Source organism: Stegodyphus dumicola, chromosome 2 (assembly GCF_044657685.1).
Source record: "Stegodyphus dumicola isolate Sdum_Otavi_A_Nest chromosome 2, ASM4465768v1".
Lineage (NCBI taxonomy): Eukaryota > Metazoa > Arthropoda > Arachnida > Araneae > Eresidae > Stegodyphus > Stegodyphus dumicola.
The window spans coordinates 93,406,958-93,429,817 of NC_140769.1; the positions used below are offsets into that span (position 1 = coordinate 93,406,958).

Consider the following 22,860-nt stretch of genomic DNA (forward strand, 5'->3'; position numbering starts at 1 on the left):
CTATTATAATTATATTTGTGTTTTCAAGTGTTAAGGTGCCTTTTAAGAACATACCTCACGCAAATTAAATTTACCTAAAATCTAACCTAACTATTTAGCATTGCGTTGGGATTTATAAGGACCGGATTAGCCTCGTGTTGAACTGGTGATGATCATAAGTAATAATTAAATAAAACATACATTTGTTATCCAATGTATATATCTTAAATTTTATTAAGTTTCTTAAGTGGAAAACTAAACAAAATTATCAAACAAAGTATACCAAGAATAATTAAGAATAAATGTTCTCTGGGATTTATTGAATAATTAAGTGAATTTGCTACACAATACAAGTAATACATACCATAATTAATTTACCTCTTAGCACAGCCAACGTACATTACACGGATAGACTGGAATTTTCTTGAAACACACCTGGAAAAGTCAGGGAAGTGGCAACCCTGTCTTATGCTTTTTGATGGAAATGGGTATCTTTTGCATTCAAAAATAATTTTGTTCCAGTTTATTAAACTAATACTAGTTAATATTCAGTTATATTTTTGTGTTAAAAATAGAAATATTTCAGAATGATATTTTGCAAAAAAAAAAAACATTTCTTAAGAAGATAGAAAAAACTGCAGCCAGAGCTTAATTGTTATTATTTTATTTCAAACTTTTATCTTTATTGCACATAATACATTTATAAAAAATAATCAATTTCTATTAAATCTTTTAAAAAACTTATTTTTCAGATGTAGTATATTTTTAATATTCTCCTTATAGTAAAATGTGTACTGTCTTGGTTATTTAAAAAAATTGTTAATTTTTAATGACTATTTTTATGTTAACAGTTTTTTGCTGCTTTGAACTTGAACTTAAAATCTTCTGTAGAAGGTAGCACAGAGGAAGAAGTTCCATTAGATGAATTTCCTGAAGTATGAGGCCTAATTTGTTTTGAATGAAAAATTTGTTAATTGCAGTTACTAATTGTAGTTTTTTCATTATATGTAGTTCATATAATGATATTTATTTTTTTAATTTAATTAATTTTTAAGTTTTTAATTTAATTTTTTCTTTGTCATGAAATGAAAGAATAGTATGAACTTGCTTCTAAATTACTTTTAGTCTGTTTGGTTTATATTTAATAAAACGTATGTTTCCTTCCGCTTTGTGCAAGTCTCCTGTTCCCAATTTATTTATAGATACTATTTAGACAGCTCTTCCCCCTATATATGTACTCCAAAAAATTGCATGCTTGTAGTTATAAATTTTGAGACCTTAATTTGTAGATCAAATTTTTCAGTTACAGAATTAAAGAAAAATTGATTAATTCGTTCTTGCAGTATAAGATACTCTGAGTAATTTTTATAACATACTATTAATATTGATTGATTGTATATAAAACACAGAAGTATAATTTTTTTAGAAAGCAAACAGATCTTAGCATATTAGTTTAATTATTAATGATTATTAACCTTGTTTTATATTTATTTAAAACTCATTTCAATTTATTTCTCTGATATTTTTAAAGTACTCAGTAACATTCAAGATCACTCAAAAACTTTTATGCGCCAGCATGTACCACATATATTACTATTTCATATCCAATTAAAACCCATTTTTTAAAATTACTTGATATAAAATCTAGACTGTAGTGCAACAGCTGCAATGAATTTTTGAATTTTAAAATTTTTATTGACTCTCACTTGTGAAGAAAATTTTTTTCCCCAGTCCAAAGGGGCTTTGTACCTGAACGACTATTGTTTTTGTTTTGCGATCGAATCACTATAAACGGCGTAGCACTTTTCAAATTGTTGCTACCAAATGTTAGAGTCCTGCGTTATATTTGAAGAAATTAAATAATGAAAAATCTGCATAAATGTATGTATGTTTCTCCATTGTGATAAAACAACGGAATCTAGAGCTATCTAATTTTGAATGACGTAATCCTACTGTGAATATAGGAATCTGAAAGCCCAAATTTGAAATTTGGAATTTGTTTTATTACCAATTTAATAATTTGTAAAACTTAACGAATTTTTGATTAACAAACATAACAATTTAAAAGCAAGCAATTGCAAAACTCTATGGGAAGGGAACATTTTTATATCCAGCGTGCAGAACTGTGTGTCAAAAATTCTAAAGATATGCTCAATTTAAAAATATTTTGTAACATTGCTGTTGAACTGAATTTTATGGTTTAAGTGCAAATAATATTTAATAAATAAAAGTAACACACAAAACATTAAAAAAAAAAAAAAAAAAAAACCTTTGGACGTAAGTTTTTTAGTGATAATATTCTAATTATTTAAGAACCATATTTATTTTGAGAATGTTTTGCAAAATATTTTTTGCACACATTCCTTTATTAATTTTTTTTCTTTATTAATTTTTTTAGATGTAAATTTTTTCTTTTTCTTAGACTGATGATACAGATGAAATAAGAGACCATAAAGCAAATGAAGAAAAAATAAAAAAGCTGAAAAATTTATTCTCTGGGTGTAAAATATTTTTAAATCGTGAAGTACCTAAAGAATCTTTAGTATTTATTATAAGGTTTGTATAATATATATAAATAAATAAATTCTTAAGGACCTCCTCCCCCCCTCATATTAATGTGTGTTAATTTTGCTGTATATTTTAGATGTTTTGGTGGAGAAGTGTCATTTGATAAAACACTTTTTGTTGGAGCTACGTTTGATGAATCAGATGAATCAATAACACATCACATTATTGATCGGCCAACTTTAACAAAGCAGTATGCAAACAGGTAAATATTTTTTTTTAATTATAAATGTATCTGATATGCATTTAATTATTAATACATTATGTGATTAATTTATAATGAAGATAAGATTGAAACGATTCATTCGTAATATATTATGTTTTAATGATATGACTTTCAAGATAATCAGTTTCAAAATTTGTTAATTTAGACAGTTGTAGAGTAAAATACAGTGAAAACTTCTTCATGTGAGCATGCTCTTGAAGTAATTTTATGCAAGCCACCAATACATTTCAATTATGTATTTGTTTTAATACATTGAATACATAGACTCCTACAACTTCTGGTTCTCTGTAGTTTCTACCGGGCCCACCAGTGGCCGAGCGGTAAAATCGCTGAACACTGGTAGTTCGGTCCGAGGTTTGAATCCCATGAACGATCTGGCTGCATGGGCGCTTTCGTGGTTTTCCCCATGTGTAATGTGTATACAAGCCAATTTCTCTTAGGAAGTCCTCCAGGAAGTCATCCCTCCCCTTAGGCAGATAGCCCTAGTGTGCTTTGCCGTATTCTCAATACACCACACCATCATCGTAGTTTCTACGGAAATTCATGAAAAACTATGAGCTCTGAAAAGTATGGAAAAAACTACGGATTTTACAGAAACAGAGCATGAGAACCAGTACGCATGAACGGAACCAACTAACTCATCCGATGATTGGCTGAATACTCGTGTCATCATATATCACGTGTTGAGTGCGTTCCTGTTTTTGAAGAATAGCCAGTCGTAGATCAGTAACTTCAACCGTTAATGGTTTGTCAATAGTTACCCCACAACATATCTCTACCAAAGAATTTGTATTGTACATAGACATTCTATGTCTCTACTTTATCTGTCTCCCAGGTTCCTTGCTGCTACGTGTTTAAGGCTACATTCGGCTCCATTGTTTAGATTACGGAGAGAGCTTAGTGTGTCTTGTGAACTGTGATTCAAGTGAAAGTTTTTTTTTTAATAATGCTACCTCGAACGAAGAAGCCAAAATTATCAAAGCAGAAATTTTAAATTTTTTATGAAATAAAAATTCGTATTCTTTGGAATTTCCATGAATTAAAGCATCCGAAATTTCTGTGAATCATGCACACTGCAGTGTATGCAACAAAGACTTCTCTGTTGCACATGGCAGAAAAGATGACTGTAAATGGCTTTTTTTTTTTTTTTTTTTTTTTCAAAAGCACATAGAACTTAGCACTGTAAAATCTAAAGAAATAACAAATTTCTTAATAAAAGATGATGAAACAGATCCTATAAAAGCCGAATGCTATTTTGTTCAGTTTTTAATTGAATATAATCTACCGCTTTCTGTTTCGAATCATTCCAAAGAGCTTTTCAAAGCAATGTTTCCTGATTCTGCCATAGCAAAAAAATTAATCTGTAGTCCTGCCAAAACTGCTATAGTGAAAACGCTTGCAGAAAGTACTGTTGCCGATATTATAAAATCTGTTTTCAATACATCATTTTCTCTAAATCATCATTCCAATTTTTGCAGCTCCAATTAGATTATCTTTTAAAAAGGCAAAGCAAGTTTCCAGTAACCTCGAGAATCGGCATGTGCAGTGCATGCTAAACTAAACAAAATACTTATTCTCGTATAAAACTCCACCTCCTAGTTTTTCCTCTGGACCCACCCTGAGCATTCAGTGGCTTTGTTCCAACGTAGAGGGAAACAGCTGTGCATACGCGAAATACCTGTTGCCAAAGCTCGAAGCCGGTGTCCGAAGTTCGAAGGTCACGCTATCAAGAGTTCACAAATTGAATATCGTTTCAAATTCTTTTTCTGTTCCTTTAAAATTTCTTTAAACTTTAAAGGAAAAGAAAATATTTTTTCATGGAAATAAATTAATTAATGGATTGGTTATTTTGAAACCCTTCCCACCAAAAAAAAATAAACTGCGGTAAAGGATATGTGCTTAACACCTTGAGCGCTAAGCGTATTTCTTAGGCAATTCCGTTCAGGCCACGCGTGGTGCTTAAAAGCGCTAGCATTGTAGGGCCAACAATTTTTATCGCAGTAGAAGATAGTGTATGTTTGGAAATAGTGTATGTTTGGAACGTGATTCCTATAGGCATTCATTCAACACGTTACGCTCCAAGTCTCTTTTGTAAATAGTTACATTCTATGCAAAGATATTACAAAGCAGAAAATTAGCATTACTGAAGTCCGGAAAGAATAAGCACTACCCCTTACAAGTTGTGAAAAAGAAGATATTCCGTCAAACAGAAATGCAAGAATATTTAAAAAACGACAGCATAAACTCCAAAGAAAACCGGAAAAAGCCTCTGAAGTACGGAAATATTGTAAATTATGTTATGATAAAAATGCAACTGAAGCTGGTAAAGTAATGGCCAGAAAAAAGACTAAGACAGTTGTCACAATTTGTAATCGCTGTAATGGAGAACAGTTTTTATGCTTTTACCGTGTTTCAATGAAATCCATTAGTCCTGTAATGAATCAAAATTAAGTAAATTTTAAATAATTTTTCTGTAATTCCATAAAACAGTGTAAATTGTATAGTTATATATCATGCTACACGCTGTCAGCCAGCGGCGGTCGACGCCACCTAAACAGAAAGTCTAGTGTCAGCTACAGATGGCTGACGCGGCCTAAACGGAAAGTCTAGTGTCAGCCACAGATGGCTGATGTGCTCTAAACGGAAAGTCTAGTGTCAGCCACAGATGGCTGACGCGGCCTAAACGGAAAATCTAGTGTCAGCCACGGCGCTCAACGTGTTCAATTATTGTGAAAGGTCAAACAATGTTTCTTCTTGTTCCTTATCTCCTGATCGTGAAGAGGGAAATTCTTGCCGTCAGATTCCGTCGCCAAGTCCCTTGGCAAATTTTCTCTCCGCCTTGTAGCGCCATAATAGCATTACGTCTATTGAACCTTTTCTTCTTTGCATAGACCTTCTTTGGTTAGAAAAGCCTTCATGTATTCTATTCTAAACTCCATGTTACAGGATTTGGCAACATGATGATGGGTAGTAAATGGGTCATTTTGGAGTTGGCAATTATTTTCAAAATCGGGCCAAGGCCACCATATAGTACAGTACAAAGTCCGAAATCCGGACTTCCATTATCCAAAATGATCTAAAATCTGGACCTCAAAACACCAACAACGTTTTCTCGTAGGCTTTACGCATCTGCATTTGATTTCCCCCTCCGCGCATGAGTCCTGATTCTTATTTTCACTTCGACACTAAATAAAATACCGTGTAATTGAAGAAGCAATCATTTTTGCATAAATTTTTATTAATCAGTAATTTGGCTCCATTGCTACGTAACTGCTTGGAACACATCTCAAACTGAAACATTCCACATAGATACATCGTTGATCTGACGCCAACCTGGCGAATCATTATTTGTTATGCTTTCCTTTCATCACCACATGTTTATCAAAACATGGCAACTTGAGTAATGACTCGTGTAGCAATGCCTATTTTTTTTTTTTTTTTTTATGTTAGTAATTGAATAATAAAGGAGTGCGGTAACCTTTTATGTTGACATTATGCTTGCTGATGATTATAGATGATTACAGGTTTAAGTTAAATGTGCTAAAAAATGTTGATGGGAAGAAATTTGCCAAAAATTTCTTTCCATATACTAAAAATAGATTTTGTTGATGATACTCATAGACCCAAAGATTACATTTAGGACTATTTAAATTAAGAATAACTGATTTTTTATTCACATAAACCCAGAACCAGCGCCAGGGCTCATGTGGCCACATCGAGTCGCAGAATTTAGGACCCACAGTGACTGCATCAGGCGGTAAGATATCTAGTGCCGACCCTCAATAAGGCGTAAGTATATGGTGGGAATTTATTTATTCAGAACTCTGGTAAGCCTTAAGCATGTGTAAGAAATAGACATAAATATAATAAATAACTAAACTAATGGCAATCCGGGCTTAATTGTCTCAGTGCACGATAGAAGCAAGATAAAATTTAATGGAACAACTTGTTAGTCGCCAACCTCATGATGCATAGCCAAATATGTAGTGAAGGATAGCTAAATTTGATGATGATAGTCGCTAATTTTAAAGGTTTACAGATATCACAAAAAAAAAAAAAGGTGAAATTTTTCAATTAACACGATTTTGGAAAAAAATGTGGAGAAGCAGTAATAAATGAAGATGATATAAAAGAAATTTTTCATTGTGATGACAATGCTTCTCAATCATCAATCAGTTAATGAATGGCGAAATCTGTAGTATGGTTCTAAATCAAGAAAATACCGCTACCGGAAGTGAAGAAAGTGACAGAGAAGTTACTGAAAACGAGAAAATTTCGATTGACAAGTTAGTCGAAATAGAAGCTACAGGACTTCAACAATGTAACTAAACAAGAGATTATGTCTGTGTATAGAATTAAAGAGAACGTATTACCGCAAAAAAACAAAGCAATTTACACAACTTACATTGCATGAAATGTTTAATAAAGTGAACAAATAAATATTAAACTTTTTTTTTTATTTCCTATACCCTTTACATCATAAATACTTCATTATTTCATAAATCACGCTTTCATATTTTTAATTTTATAATTTCTACATGCCATCTTACTAGATTTAAACTGATGATCTAATATCCAGAAAAATCCCAAATCCGGCGATTCCGGATTTTGAACTTTGTACTGTATTAGGATTTTACCGATTTTTTTTTTTTTTTTTTTTTTTTTTTAAATAAATACCTTGTCATTTTGCAGTAAAATAAAAAATAGTAATCAGTCATCTAGGCTAACCATTTAGTATAACTATATTCACTAAAATATTGTTGATTATTCTAATTCAATTTTTAAGTAATTATCTTTATTTTTATGTTATTCGTATCATTTAATGTTGCTTCTTCTCTCTAAATTTATTTATTATTAGTAAATAATACTTTCAAATCTCAGGAAATTTTCTCAGGCATAATCCTGAAATTAATTCTAGCAGTATGATGACTTACTATCAAGAAATTTAATGCACATATTTTTTGTTTATGTATGCTGCTAAATAAATATAAAATACCCAAATTTATTTAAAAATATCATTAAATGTATTTCTTTCTTTTGTATAACTGCAAAATGTCTGCAAAAAAAGACATTTTTTAATCCGGAAATTCTAATCTCAATCTTCAGTGGAGAAAAGAACACCTATTATAGTTATAATAGTAATGCTTTGGGGATCATTTATATATATGTGGCAAATTTTTGTGTTTTCAAGTAATACCATAATGAATTTATCTCTTAGCACAGCCAACGTGCATTACACAGATAGACTGTAACATTCTTAAAAACATGCCTGGAAAAGTCAGGAAATTTCATTCTCCTGTTTGAGTGGCAACCCTGTTAAAATATGTTCATACGTCACATAAAATTGCTTCAGCTGCTATGTTCTGCTTGTTTGAGACCTTTAGCATGCAGTACAATAGTATAAATACAGGTAGAAGCTAGGCCAGCACCTCTGTAGTACCATAGATGATTGGGGTATTGGTGTACATAACTAATTGACAAGCTCCCATCCCAGTTTAGGAATTCAAAGAGAGAATACCCTGGAGGGCAGTCTAAGGATCTCCCATCCCTCTTTGCCTACCATCAGTCTCTTCAGAGGATTTTAGCTCATCATGTATTTTCAGTACCTCCTTGCTGCATAGATACTATATGATTACAAACATCCATGCCTTCTTGGGATTTGAACCCAGGCCCTGCGGTATTTGTAAGCTTCATTAACCACTATTCCATTTGGGCAGCAATACAATGATAACAAGGACATCTAGTAAGCGTATTTTAAAAGATAAATATTATAACCAATATTTTTTTTTAAAGCAAGCGCATTTATGCTTCTTTAATTTAAAAAAAAAATTCATATCATTGTATTGATTTCAATAACTTTTTTATTATAGTCGCACAGCAGTAAGCTCGGCTGAAACCATTCGCAAATGCAACACTGCTCTTGGACAAACGGTTGGAGACCTCTCATCTATATAATTAGATTGTGCTACTTATAGGTGGTTATAAAATAATTCTATAACCAACTCCCATTCTAACTCGGCAGTTTTTCTTGTTGCAATGCTTTGTCAGCATTGAAGGTTACTATAACTGCAAGTGCAACCCTCTGTGCCATTTGTTGCCACACTTCCAGAGCTGATCTGGGGAGCTTTTCTTATACAGCTAAATATATGGCACTATGATTTATTATAAAAGGCTGACAAATAGTTGGTCATTAAAATCAAAGACAATGGAAATTATTTTCAATGAATAATATGATTACTATTATTTATTACATTTCAGGATTTATGTTCAACCTCAGTGGGTGTACGATAGTGTAAATGCGAGAATGTTACTTCCTGTTGAATTATATTTCCCTGGTGAAGTGCTTCCTCCTCATTTGTCTCCTTTTGTAGAAGAAAAAGAAGGAGATTATGTGCCCCCTGAGAAAAAAGCTCTCGTTGATCTACAAAATGGAATAATCAAAGGTGTGTATTAAAAAGTGTTAACTTTTATGCCTTCCTTAAATTTTCATTACTAATATGAATGTAGTGTGTATGTATATTTTTAAAAATGTATTCACTTAATTTTTTTTTTTTTATCATTATTATTACTTATGTTAGCTATTAGCTTTTAACAGGGTTGCCGTGCTACCGGAAAAAGTCAGGGAATTCGAAAGTTGACTAGAAAAGTCAGGGAATTTCATATGCCGCTCCGCCCCCAAAAAAAGAAAACTATTATTATGCCAACATTGAAAGCGATCACTTTCTAGGCGAATTTTATGTATTACATCAGCGTCATTTGGACACCTGGTGTAGAGCCAACTTTCGCAGCTCCAGTCAGATTGTCATTTGTAAAGGCAAAGCAAGTTTCCAGTAACCTCAAGAATCGAGAGATTCACATGTGCAGTGCACGTTAAACAAAAGAAAGCACCTTCCCATTCTTGTATAAGACAAAATTGGTTTAATTCTAGTATACGGTACACATGGGATTCTGCGACTTTATGATGAGCAGTGAACGGATGGCCGTTTTGGTGTTGGTGACAATTTTCAAAATGATGCTAAGGCCTATTGTAGAATTTTACCACAAATTTCTCTCTCTCTCTTTTTTTTTTTTTTTTTTTAATAAATGCCTTATTTGTCATTTTGCAATAAAATAAAAAATAGTAATCAATCATCCAAGCTAACCCTTTTATATAACTATATTCGCAAAATATCATTAGTTATTGTAATTCAGTTTTTAATCTTTAAGTAATTAACTTATTTTCAATGTTATTCATATCATTTAATGTGTCTTCTTCCTTCTAAATTTATTTATTATTAGTTAATAATACTTTCAAATTTCAGGCAATTTTCTCTGGCATACTCCTGAAACTAATTCTAACAGTATGATATTTCAAGTTCAATGTTGACACCACTGCTTCAAATCTTTCCACCCATTTCTTTACAACTGAAATGGCATAGTATACGCTGCATTATCATGGTCTTACAGTGATAACCGGGATTCAGAATCTTCCACTCCCGCACGACATACTCTTAAGATTTCTTCAATCACTTAATATTTAGTTATTAAAATTAATCTGCAATAAAAAAATAATAAAATTATTATAAAATGCTAAAAAACTTATTAAAAAATTCTGAAACGCTTGAAAATGTTCCATAAAATCCAATTTCAATTAAACAATCGAAAAATATAAATAAAGCCATGATTCTGTCAAACAACAATTTTGTCATAAAGATGTTGCTACTAAATTCAGCAACGAAAACTTACCATCACGAAATGCTCACATTTTTTACTTATGCATGCTGCTAAATAAATATAAAACACCTGAATTTGTATTAAAATATCAATAACAGGTTTCTTTCTTTCGTTTAACTGCAAAATGTCTGCAAAAAAGGACATTTTTTTAATCCAGATGGCAGATTTTAATCTCAATCTCCAATGGAGAAAACAACTCCTATTATACACTGGTGTGCAAAAATTAAGGACGAGACGGTTTTTTCAATATAACTTTGTACAAAAGCTTTCCAAATCAACACATTTAATACCGTAAGATCCCCAATACGTAAGGACATGAGTAATGTAAGCAACACATACTAAAAGAGAAATCAGAAGGATAAAAAGAAGCTCTATTGAAAAAGTAGCATGGAGCGCAATGCGACTGAAGGCCAAAACATCCCTGTGATGGGTGTCCAGCAAGAAGCATCCGGTCTTTAATAGGGGATATGATCTCTCCTGACTGCTAGGCAGGTTTCACAGCGCCTGCCCATGCTGAGAGTGAGGGTGTCAATGAGTTGTTGAGGCATTGCTGCCCATTCGTCTTGCAGCGCCAATCGAAGCTCCGGAATCATTATTGGTGGTAAGGTACAAGCTGCCAAGCGTCTGCCTAGAAAATCCCATACATCCGCCTCTAAAAAGACGCACATATGGAAGAAGAATCTCGTTACAATAACGGGTCCCGTTGACTGAACCTGCGTCGAAGATGGGAAGGTCTCCAATTCCGGTGTTCCCGGCACCACAGAGAACGCCGTCTCCGATGGGCAGGCGTTAGAGGTACACACCGTACAGGGCGTCGTGCAAACAGACCACCACCGTGCAGTCTTCTGGCCATGGTAAAATGCGTAATCAGTCGTCCAGTCGCCTGTGTCGTGTGTCTAGCGATTTCTCCCGCTGTCTGCCGCCTGTTTCTTCTGGCCTGTGAGGCAATATACCGGTCATCTGCGGGTGTGGTTCCTCGTGGACCACCACTACTAAACCCCCGGATAGCTGTTCCTGTAGTTTAAAATTGTCTCCAAAGTCGTGAAACGATGCTGTGAGCAATTCCAAACTCTGCAGCCACACTTGTCACACTGCGGCCTTCCTCCAACTTCCCAATGATTCGACCTCGGGTAATAGCATCCAGATGTCGTCTAACAGATGATTGATTATTCGCCATTTCTCGCTGAGGCAGCAACTCGGTGTGATTTTAACTGCTATACGGCGTGCAATCTCTTTGCCAGAAATACTGATCTTACACCGACAGCATGCTTTATACTACTCAGACACTCCCCCATTACGTCTACCTGCATATCTGCGCATGTGCTACCGTACATCACCTTACTTAATCTCCTGATTGGTCTTTCTGTTCTCTCTGCCTCTTCGTTCAGCTGATATGCTAATTTTTCGAGTTCGTCCTTAATTTTTGCACACCAGTGTAGTTATAATAGTAATGCTTTGAGGATAAGTCACGTGTAATTGGCGAATTTGTGTCTCTTCAAGTGGTATCATAATTTAATTTATCTTTCAGCACAACTAACGTGCACTATGCAGATAGACGAATTTTCTTAAAACACATGTGGAAAAGGCAGAGAATTTCTTTCTCCTGTTTGAGTGGCAACCCTGTTTTAAAGTTCTTGTAAATTATATTTCTGAATGGCACCTTTTTATGCTTGCATTAAATAATTTGCTAAAACAGTAATAAGATTTTGGAAAGTTATTTTTAATTCTGCAAATGAAATTAAATTCTAGGTATACGGCGACCTATAGAATCATCTGATGAAGAATTATCCGGAAATGATAGTTCTGATGAAGAAAAAGAAGATAAAGGTTTGTTAAAATGCTAATAATATTGTTAATGAGAAAACCATAATCTGTAATCCTTTATTGCTTTTTTCAGTCATTCCTCTATTCAGTTAATATGAATATATTTATATTAATTAAACAAACCCAATATAAATTGTCTTTTTCAATCATTGTTCTGTTTCCCGGCCTTTTTTTGCGTATGTAATTCTAAGTATAGTTTCTTTCTCATTTGATTGATTTTTTAACCACCTTATGTAATAAAATGAAAACACATTATTCTTTTAGCACTGTTAGATTTTTACTTACAAAGTCATGAAACATTTCTTTAAAAATAAAAATGTGGAAGAGATATACATTAAAGATTTGGGCACTTTACTACCTCTTTAATAAAGTGAGAAACCTGAATTTTCATGAATCATTTGCCACATTCTTTCTGCCTATTGCATAATGAATAAACAAAGTCACATTTACATTTGTGCTTTTATGTTTGAAAGTAAATAATTACCTATTTAGTTTAAAGTTAATGAAAATGTTTTCCATCTCCAAATATATAAAAGTAAGATAGTCAATAATGCCCCTTCCCCAAACTTGTAGAATATCTTTGATACATAAGGAACTAATGTATTACAGTTTTTATGATATGTCAATATAAAATATAGAAAGTGATCGATAAAAAAAGAGTGACTTTTTTTTTTGTGTGTGTGTGACATGGATAAAATGATTCACAGCTGTCTACATACTTAATTACTGTACTGGTAAAAAATCTGCTTTGGTATTGAATCAAGTTTCATGTTTAACATTTATCATGGTGATCTAGTTTGATTGTGTACAAAAATTAAATTCAGAGATAGTAAGCACATTATGTCTGTATCATCTACAAAATTCATATGTATAATTTAGAATAAACAATAGGTTAATTCTTAATTGTGGAAACCCATTTTTTTAGTAATGTACATAATTTGACTAAAAATATGTACACTGCTCAACATTGAAAATGCAATACCAAGAAGGAGTGGTCAGAAAGTGATGAAATTTGAAAAATGACAGAGACAGCAAGCAGCAATAAGTAATCTTTATTTCAAATTGATAGAATACAGAGCGAGAACCGCGTTGGCTCAGTAGGATGTAGGACGACAGCGGACAGCTATGCACGTAGAAACACATCTAGGCATAGAGTTAGTAAGAGTGTGGATGGTGTCCTGAGGGATGGCTCTCCATTCCCTTTCAACCACTTGCCATAGTTCGTCTTCTGAACGAGGCAGGGGCAGAGTCTGCAAACGGCGTCCAATCACAATCCACACATATTCGATTGGTGACAAGTCAGGAGAGTACGGTGGCCAGGGAAGCATCTGTATACATTGCAGAGCATGTTGGCAGATGCGAGCACTGTGTGGTCAAACGTTATCTTGCTGAAAAATTGCATTAGACAGCCCCTGAAGGTAGGGGATTGCCACTGGCTGCCATACATTATCCAAGCATCGTTGGGCTGTCATAGTGCCCTGAATACGAACTAGAGGTGACCTGGAATCGTAAGCAATAGCGCCCTAAACCTTTATGCCACATTGTCGGGCATTCCACAGTTACTGCCGGATTAGATCTGTCTCCACGTCGACGCCACACACATATGCGGCGACTGTCACTAGGTAAACAGAAGCGTGACTCATCTGAGAACACGACGTTTCGCCATTCTGTCATTCACATCGCTCCAGTCTGGCACCATTCTAAACATTGGTGTCTATGCTGTGGGGTCAATGATAGTCTTCTTAACGGACACCGTGAGTGCAGGCCACGTTTAACCAATTGACGAATGAATGGTTCTATTCGACACGGGAACATCCAGGGTATCTTGCACATGCTGCAGAATTGTGGTACAAGTGACTGCCACAGCTTGTCGGCGGATGCGTTGATCCACATGTGCTGACATCACTCTGGCTGCACCTGCACCCCTCCTTCTTCCCACATTTCCTTGTTCCAACTATGTTTACCATAGCCGATGCACCATGCTCTCATCCATGTGGGTATCAGCTGTGATTTGACGTAAGAACCAACCCTCCCTTCTCAGCCCAATCACCACACCCTTCGTAAAATCATGTATCTGCTGGAAGTGCCTTCGTTGATGGCAGTCTGGCATTCTCTCCTATTACACATATCCTCCGGGACAAAAACGAACTTTCCTCGATAATTCGTCTGGCAGAAATAACGACACGAATATTTCCCATTCTGCACGTTCCTTGCCTTATATCTTACTTCACGTGCGTTGGAGAGCTGCACATTTCACATCATTCGCATAACTCAGTGACGTCTGTCTACTCTAAAATTTGCATAAGTTTCTGATCACTCCTTTTTGGTGTTGCATTTTCAATGTCGAGCAGTGTATAGGCAGTAGATGATATCCATAGGCCTGCCCCCCCTTTTTACAAAATTTAGAAATAGCAAGTATAATCCTTAAAAAAAAAAAAAAAAAAGATACGCAGCATATTTTTATTTTTATTTTTTCCCCTAACCTGGTATTTCTGTATGGCATTTTTAAATACATGCTGACTAGGAAAATCACACCATGGCTAATAACAGTACATTGATTCCCACTTTTGGCTCAAGTGGTTAGCATTTCTGTTTGAGCTAAACTATAAATGCAGCAGCAAAGCATTTGTTTGTACTGGGATATTGCTCATACAGGCTTTTTTTTACTAGTGTAGCACTGGGAAAAAGAATGAGAATTATTTCCAAAGAACTTTTCCTAACATAGCAGTTTTGCTGATACTGGTTTTCTTTTGTTAGTTGAACAGCTGGGAAGACAGAAAGGATTAGATCAAGAACTTAAGTTCAGTTAATGTAGTAAACTGTGCTCTTTCTTTTCCCTTTTTATGTAAACTACTCAGCAACTTTTTTACGTTTTTGATTAAAGATTGTATGTGATGATAGTTTATGTTACAGGAATTAATTCTGATCATAAATTGGTATATAGATAATGTTTCCTGCACTAATATCCGTAATGATATCTCTGTAGTTAACTAATTTTATACAACTTATTATATTTTGCAGGCTATTACTAATACAAGTACCTTATCAAAATTTAAGCTTGAATTTTCAATTATGTTGAAAAGAGTTTCTAATTCTGGAGCTGTAGCAAGATCTGCAAAGCAGCATATTTGATACTTGCTTTCTACAACAGCCTTGGCAAGACAAAAAAGAACCTCGTTGTCATATGTCAGGCATAAAAAAAGTGCGATTTCAAAATTAAGCAAAATAACAACCTAAATTTGGTAGAGATTTTAAATGCTACAGAGGGCAAAAGTTTCCAATTAATAGAATTTTTGAAGAAATGTGGAGACAACAGGTGGTTTCCAGTGTGATGACAGTGCCCCTATCAACATTTAACTAATTGATGGCAAAATCTGTAGTGTAATTTTAAATCCAGAAAATATCTCTGCCAGTAGTGAAGAAAGTGACAAAAAGTTTTTGAGAATGAGAAGATTTCATGTGATAGTTTTGTTAGAATATTCAATATGGCAAGAATATACTCTATTAGTTTTGTTAGAATACTCAACAGTGGAACTTACAAAGCATTAAAAATGAAGCATCTGAAACAACTTGCATTAAAAGAAATGTTTAATAAAACAAAGGAAAAATAAATACTCAGGATTTTTTTTTTTTCCCTGAAGTTTTGATTTGTTTAAGATTGTAAAGGCTTCATTATTTCATAAACAAACATTTCATATTTTTAATTTTAGAATTTCTACATGTTGTCATCTTAGTAGATTTAAATTGGTGATTTAAAAGCCAGAACAGCTGAAGTTCCAACAATTTTGGATCTCAAACTGTGTGCTGTATCATTTTGCAACTCTTTGAGGACAAAAAAGGAGTTTTGCTCGTATAGCTATGAGAATGATCCACCAGGTGAAGAAAAAGTGATATCATTCAATCACCCCTTAAAATTTTTAATATTATGTATTGAATGTTAAATGTGTGTATTTTGGTTGATCATGGAAAATCCAATAGGTTTCAGAAGTCAGTATCGGATATATTTTTTGAAGAAGAGTTTGGTCGCAACATAAAGACATTTTCTTGCACAATTTCGTATAAGAAAGGATCCCTGCAAACAGACCATTCACAAATTATGTCAGCAATTGGAAGTAACTGGCTCTATGTTGGACTAAGAACCTATGGTATCCAACATGTAACAGGTCTTAAAATGGTAACAAGTCTTCTTTACACGCTCAGTAGCACATACAAGACAGAGTCTGTCCACACATGATGTATGCTGTTCTTGAGTTTTCTGAATGAGGTGTTTAATTTGTGTGTAATGTCTGTCACATCAGTGTTTTGAATGTTACAAAGATGGGAGACAAACCAGATAAGGTATTTACAAGAAAGCTCGCAAATATAGCGCATCTCAAGTCACTTATTGTGCATCTGTGGCATGCAATTTTGGAAGGCATGCCAGAGGGTTATAACACATGCAAAGGTTCTCTTGTTGAAAATAAAATGGTGCACATATAATTATACAGTCAAAAGTCTTTAATTTGGACTTGTCTGGACTTCAACGATTCCGGATTATCGGTTTTTCAGGATTATAGATCATCAATTTAAATCTGGTAAGATAGCATGCAGAAATTATAAAATTAAAAATATGAAACCATAATTTATGAAATAAAGAGGCAATTATGATCTAAAGAGTATCAAAATTTACAAAAAAAAAGCTTAATATTTATTTGTTTACTTTATTAAACATTTCTTTCAACGCACACATGCATAGAGCATACATTACGCATAGTCAAAATTAGAAAATTGCAACCAGAAAACTATTTGATGTGTATTCATGATATTCATAATGACAAAGAATTTGATTTAAATCAAAAACACGTTTGAAGTTGATGAATAGTATTAAGATAGCATTTCAAAACTATTTAGACAACGTAAAATTTCATCGGACAACTGTCATTGCTAGCTAAATTTCGCACTTGCCATACAAGATTTCCCTACATTTTTCTTCACCTGTGTTTTGGAGCGCCTTGGGTGAAACTTTACGCTCAGTTTCATTCTGATTTGGAACTCTCGAGGGTAAATATTCTATTGTCACTCTATGAAAAACAATCAGTAAATGGTCTAAAGGATAGGTTTGGGAACCTCTGCTGTAAGCCAATAGTTCACTTTTTTCTAAATCTCAGTTCACATCATTGTATTCTCTCTTGCATTTTAACTTTTTTGAGGGCAAAAACTATAAAATTTCACAATGCACCCTTCAAAAACTAATGTAACTAGATATTACATTGCAAATATATGTGATGACCTTCATTTAAAAATTGCTATCCATGGCTGCCAACCTTGAAATATGAATAGACAGGATGTTTTCGTGTTGCACAGCAGCATCATTTAAAAGAACTGACTTAAATTCACTTCATGATTGAGGTTATTCAACTATTTATAATATGGTTATGATATAAAACAGTAATTTTTAATCAGATACTCTGTATTTTATGTTTTTCGGCTAACTTCATTTAATAATTTTCTTGCGCTTTTATACTGAGAAAATCCTCAGCAGGGAAGGAGAGTAACACATGGAAATTAAAAAGTATATAGTATTGTCTGGATAAATTTAGTTATGTACTATATATTGATCTAAAACAAAATTAAAGACAAATATTACCTAATTAAGCATTACCTGGATCTTCATATAAAGTTATACAGTCAAAAGTCTTCAATCCGGACTCGTCGGGACTTCGGCGATTCCGGATTATAGATCATCAATTTAAATCTGGTAAGATGGCATGCGGAAATTAAAATTAAAAATATGAAATCGTAATTTATGAAATAAAGAGCAATTATGATCTAAAGGGTATCAAAAAAAATTTAAATAAAAAGCTTAATATTTATTTGTTTACTTTATTAAACATTTCTTTCAACGCGCGCATGTGTAAAGCATACATTATGCATAGTCGAAATTAGAAAATTGCAACCAGAAAACTATTTGATGTGTATTCGTGGTATTTATAATGACGAGGAATTTGATTAAAATCATATCAAAGACGGAGTACATCGAGATGAAATACTACATTTAGTAAGGAGTTATAAGCCGAATAAAATAAAAACATCTGCCCTGAAGATAAAGATAGTGCTGACAGATCAACTTCCAGTTCATTGTGCGCCGCGACCCACCCCCCACTTTTTGTTTGATGGACATCGAAACGTTTTGGCAGCGCCGGAATCGGAAATTCTTCTTTACATAATCGAAAGTTCCAGTTTACTTTTATAAAATTGCTCTAACAGTCTGCAAAAAATAATAAGCTGGATCCAGTTAGAAGATTAAAGAACAACGCAATCTGTAACATTAACTGAAATAGATTATTTTAGCTTAGCTTATACCGTCCGTTATAAATTAAACGCGCATGCGTCAACGCATTATGTGTTCATGCATGCACAGAAAGTTTGTAGCTTTGAGGTGCAGATTATAGATCATTCTGGATTAAAGACTTTTGACTGTACATATTTTGTATTAAATTCACTTTCCATGCTCACAATTATGTTTATATATTTTGTAATATTTTGATGAAAAATAAATGCATAATGTGCAAAACAATTGATGTGACACTTGTGCATCACCCTGTCATATCTTTTCATCAATTCTTTACTTGTCTTTCATCCATTCTTTATTTCTTTTGAAAACGAAATTGCTAACATTGCTTTGATCTGCTGTTTCCAACAGCTTTTTAATTTTAGATATAGAAAAGATATGATGTTTAATCCACAAAATTCTCTAGCCTGCACAGCTCTTGGTCCCAAGTTACACAGATGATTATAACTGTGCCATACATAAAATGTGGTTAACATTATTTTCATAAAAATAAGGACTTTTTCCCCATATTATATGTGTTTTCTCTGGGGCTGTTGGGTAATGTAAAACAAATAACCATGTCTTACACATTTTATTTTACAAAATTGAAGGCATTTCCATCAGTAGCTTCTATTTTTTTATTGTAATTAGTAGTTTATTAGATAAGAAATTTCTGTATTCTTGCCCCCTCCCTTTTTTTTTTAATATTGATTTTTATTTTCTGTTGTTACCAATCATCAGTAAATTTTCAGATTTGCTTTATCTCTTACTTCTGAAAAGAAATTAAATGTAAAGCAATTACAGCATGGTTGTGTAGTTATTGATGGATAAATGAAATCTATTTTTATGATTTCCATTCTTATTTGCAACATATAACTTATTTCTTGACGTAAAAATGTAACAAACTTTAAAGAAGAAAAGCTTACACGATGCTTATCATGGAACACTGCAAGTATCTATATCTGTATCAATCTTGCTTTTTAAGCAAGAAGAAAGTTGATGAGGACTTTGGCGAACTCTGTTTCCTCCAATCCGTGAGGTAACACTCCAAGTAACAACTTTTTTTAACTCAACTCCTCGTTGCCAGACAGCGAATCTATGCAAAAACATTATGTCACGTTGCCAATTAGGAAATCTTAATAATCATATAAAAACATTAAATTATGTTCCACTACAGTTGTATAGCTTTATTTTTAACCCCTTGTGTATATGTTTTTGTTAAACAAAGATAATATATGGTTATGTTTGTTGAAATACTGGGTTTTCTTATAGCATGCTTTATTTTTTTTAATCATTAATTCAGTTTTACATTTAATAATAATTCATAATACACACAAACGTTTTCAGTAAGGTTTAAAAAGAGCATAGAAATTCATGACAAAATATTTTCTAAATATGTTGCATAACATTATAGCTTATAATATAGAAATTTATTTATAATTTAGTAAAATTTCTTTCTTTAAATAAGTAATATTTTGTCAATCATGTAACAAGTGTTTTTCATATAAATGTTTATTCATATAGGTGCAACTACAAATTCATATATTTCTGTTAGTTTATTCCATTTATTTTGTACAAATAATAAATTAATTAATTTTATAGCTAAGTTGTGATCATCTTAAAATTTTCATTGAAACTTAGAATATATATATTTATTTTATCAAATTGTATTACTTTAAACTAGTATTGTAATAAACTATTATGTATTTGAAGTGTTTTGCAACATTTTTATGTATTTTTGATAAGATTACATTACTTCAAATATTATAAGTTTGTTAATTTGATCTTTACTTTTTAGATTATTTCTGTTTCCATTTATTTAAAATTTTTATATTCCAGAAACTGATAATGAAAAGAAGAGGAAACTTGAAAATGCTAAAACAGAAGGACAGAAGAAAATGAAAGTCACTGAAGGTATACCAGCTAAAGAAGATCCTCTAAAACTTGCAGAAAAAGAAGCTGCTGAAGAAAAAAGATTAGCCATCATGATGATGCCAAAGAAGACAAAACGATTATATAATAAAATTGCATATGGTCAAAGACGAAAGAACAGAGAGGTAATAGAATTTTTTCTGTATAAAACAATACATATGTTTCTTGGTAATATTTTTCAAGTTAATTTTAAGGTGCTTAAAAAGATTATTTATATCGTAATACAAAGATATAGGCATCAAACTAAACTATATGAGTCTGCATTAAAATTTACTTAATAGAATTAGATTTTTAACAATTTTATCTTAGTTACTTCAAGTAAGTGAGGTTCTACAGTACTGTGATTGTTGCTAGTTGCTTCTAAAATTAGTAAAGAAAAGTTACTGAGCAATTAACCCTTTCTTGCGCAGAGTGTTCAGTGTGAACACATAAAAAATATTCCCTCTTTAGACATTGAAAATAATCGATAAATATCGCGAAAACTACACTAATGATTACTTTTTAATCTCTTTTATGAATAATAGATGGCAGCACCACCCAAGCAAATTATTAACATTGAGATATATTCTGTTTTTAAAGACACTGATTTTTCAAAGAAATGTTTCAGATTTTTTTTAATATAAAAAATATCAATGAAAAAAATCTTTATATAATTTTCATATGCTAATCTGCCTATTCTGTATTACTTTTAATATTTATCTTTGAAGTATTGTGTATAGTGAAGCCTTAAGTATATGGTGTGTTCGGACTGAACACACTATACTGGTAGCGCCTGAGACCAGAGCCGCAGAATCTGGTCTCATGCTTCAAACATAGGGGAGGTTGAGAGCACAGATTTATTTATATTTGTTTTTATTCTTTTCTGTTTTTGGTTTTGAAGACCCCCGTGCTTTGTTTTTTCACTTAGCTATTTGATTTTCAGCGAGAGCAGACCCTTTTTTTTCTCTTTCTTTCATCGTGTGTAGTTTGCTTAGTTTTGATTTCTGTAGCTTTTTATTTGTATATATATTTAATAATTTTTTCCTAGTCAATAATTAATTGTAAACATTTTAGTATTTTAATTATTTTTCTTATAAATTGTGTAAATGGCTCGGAGAGGCCTCTGCATTGCCGAAGCAATGAGAGTTCCCCCCCCCCATTTTTTGGGGTGTAGAATAGCAGGCCTCCCCGTGGTGCACCCTGGTTATGCTAAATCCGCTACAGAGATCAGATTCCACTGTTTTTAAATCATAGACAAAGTATTTTACTGTAATACATGCTTCACAGTAGTGCTCACCTATCACAGCTCATGCGGCTCAGTGTGTTCGCTTCGGACACACCCACAAAATACAAACGGTTTGTGCAATCTTTGTAAAATTATACCTGCATACTCTCTTAGGCCTAAATAGACTGCCTATGAATTTTTTTGGTAAAATTTCAACTACAGGAAACGTGCAGGAAAGGGTTAAACTATAATTAATGTGATTAAACTGGTTAAGAGTCATTATGTTAGTTTATACAGTAAATACATAAGTCAATCTCACAACCTGAAACTGTATTTTAAATTTATCTGAATAATTTTTAAACTTAAAATTTAAGAAACCTCTGTAGTCATAAATATATTTTATTGAATGAGTTTATTTAAGTATTTGTAGCTAATGAATTTGTATAAAATTGTGTTGTAATCAGATTTGTGTAACATAATTTTAGGAGTTAAAATTTTTTTAAGTTGCTAAGAAGCAAATCTTTTTATTTCTTGCAGGCTCAAAAACTGAAAGAAAAACGTGAAGAATATGAAAAGGAATTGAAGAAACAAAAAAGACAAATACTTAGTGCATCTTAGAATTGCATTCAATAACTTTCCTGCATTGTATATATTGCATATAAGATACATAAAGATAGATTGTGAAATACATTCTATAAATATATTGATTTTTATTATGAATGGAAAGGGTATGTTGATATTGTGTAATGAATGATAGAAATGAGAGATTATTCTGAAAGGAATATTGATTCTAACATAAGACAGGTTTGCCATGCTACCTGAAAAACCGGGAAAAGTCAGAGAATACGAAAAATGACGAATAAAATCGGGGAATCAAAATTTGTAAAAGTCTGCAAATTTCATATCACGATCCTCAAAAAAGTTATTTTTCATGCCAACATTGGAAGTGATCACTTTCTTGGCAAATCATGTATCGTGTGAGCTTCATTCGAACAGCTGGCATAGAGCAAACTTTCGCATTCCCAATCAGATTGTCTTTTAGAAAGGCAAAGCAAATTTCCAGCATATTTGGTTTCCAGTAACCTCAAGAAACCAGAGATTCACATG

The 22,860-nt window shown here is 32.8% G+C and overlaps 1 protein-coding gene across 2 annotated transcripts in view; it reads left to right on the plus strand.

The window, feature by feature from the left end:
* The window catches only part of LOC118196070 (pescadillo homolog), a 97,048-nt gene extending 74,575 nt beyond the window's left edge, over positions 1-22,473 (plus strand). For both annotated transcript variants that reach the window (XM_085810907.1, XM_085810908.1), the window contains 7 exons: positions 831-914; positions 2,402-2,535; positions 2,624-2,749; positions 9,029-9,213; positions 12,233-12,310; positions 20,457-20,674; positions 22,291-22,473. In XM_085810907.1, coding sequence (XP_085667033.1) covers positions 831-914; positions 2,402-2,535; positions 2,624-2,749; positions 9,029-9,213; positions 12,233-12,310; positions 20,457-20,674; positions 22,291-22,371 — 906 coding nt within the window. In that variant the 3' untranslated portion in view covers positions 22,372-22,473. The remainder of the gene's footprint in view (positions 1-830; positions 915-2,401; positions 2,536-2,623; positions 2,750-9,028; positions 9,214-12,232; positions 12,311-20,456; positions 20,675-22,290) is intronic.
* The last annotated feature ends 387 nt before the right edge of the window (positions 22,474-22,860 follow it).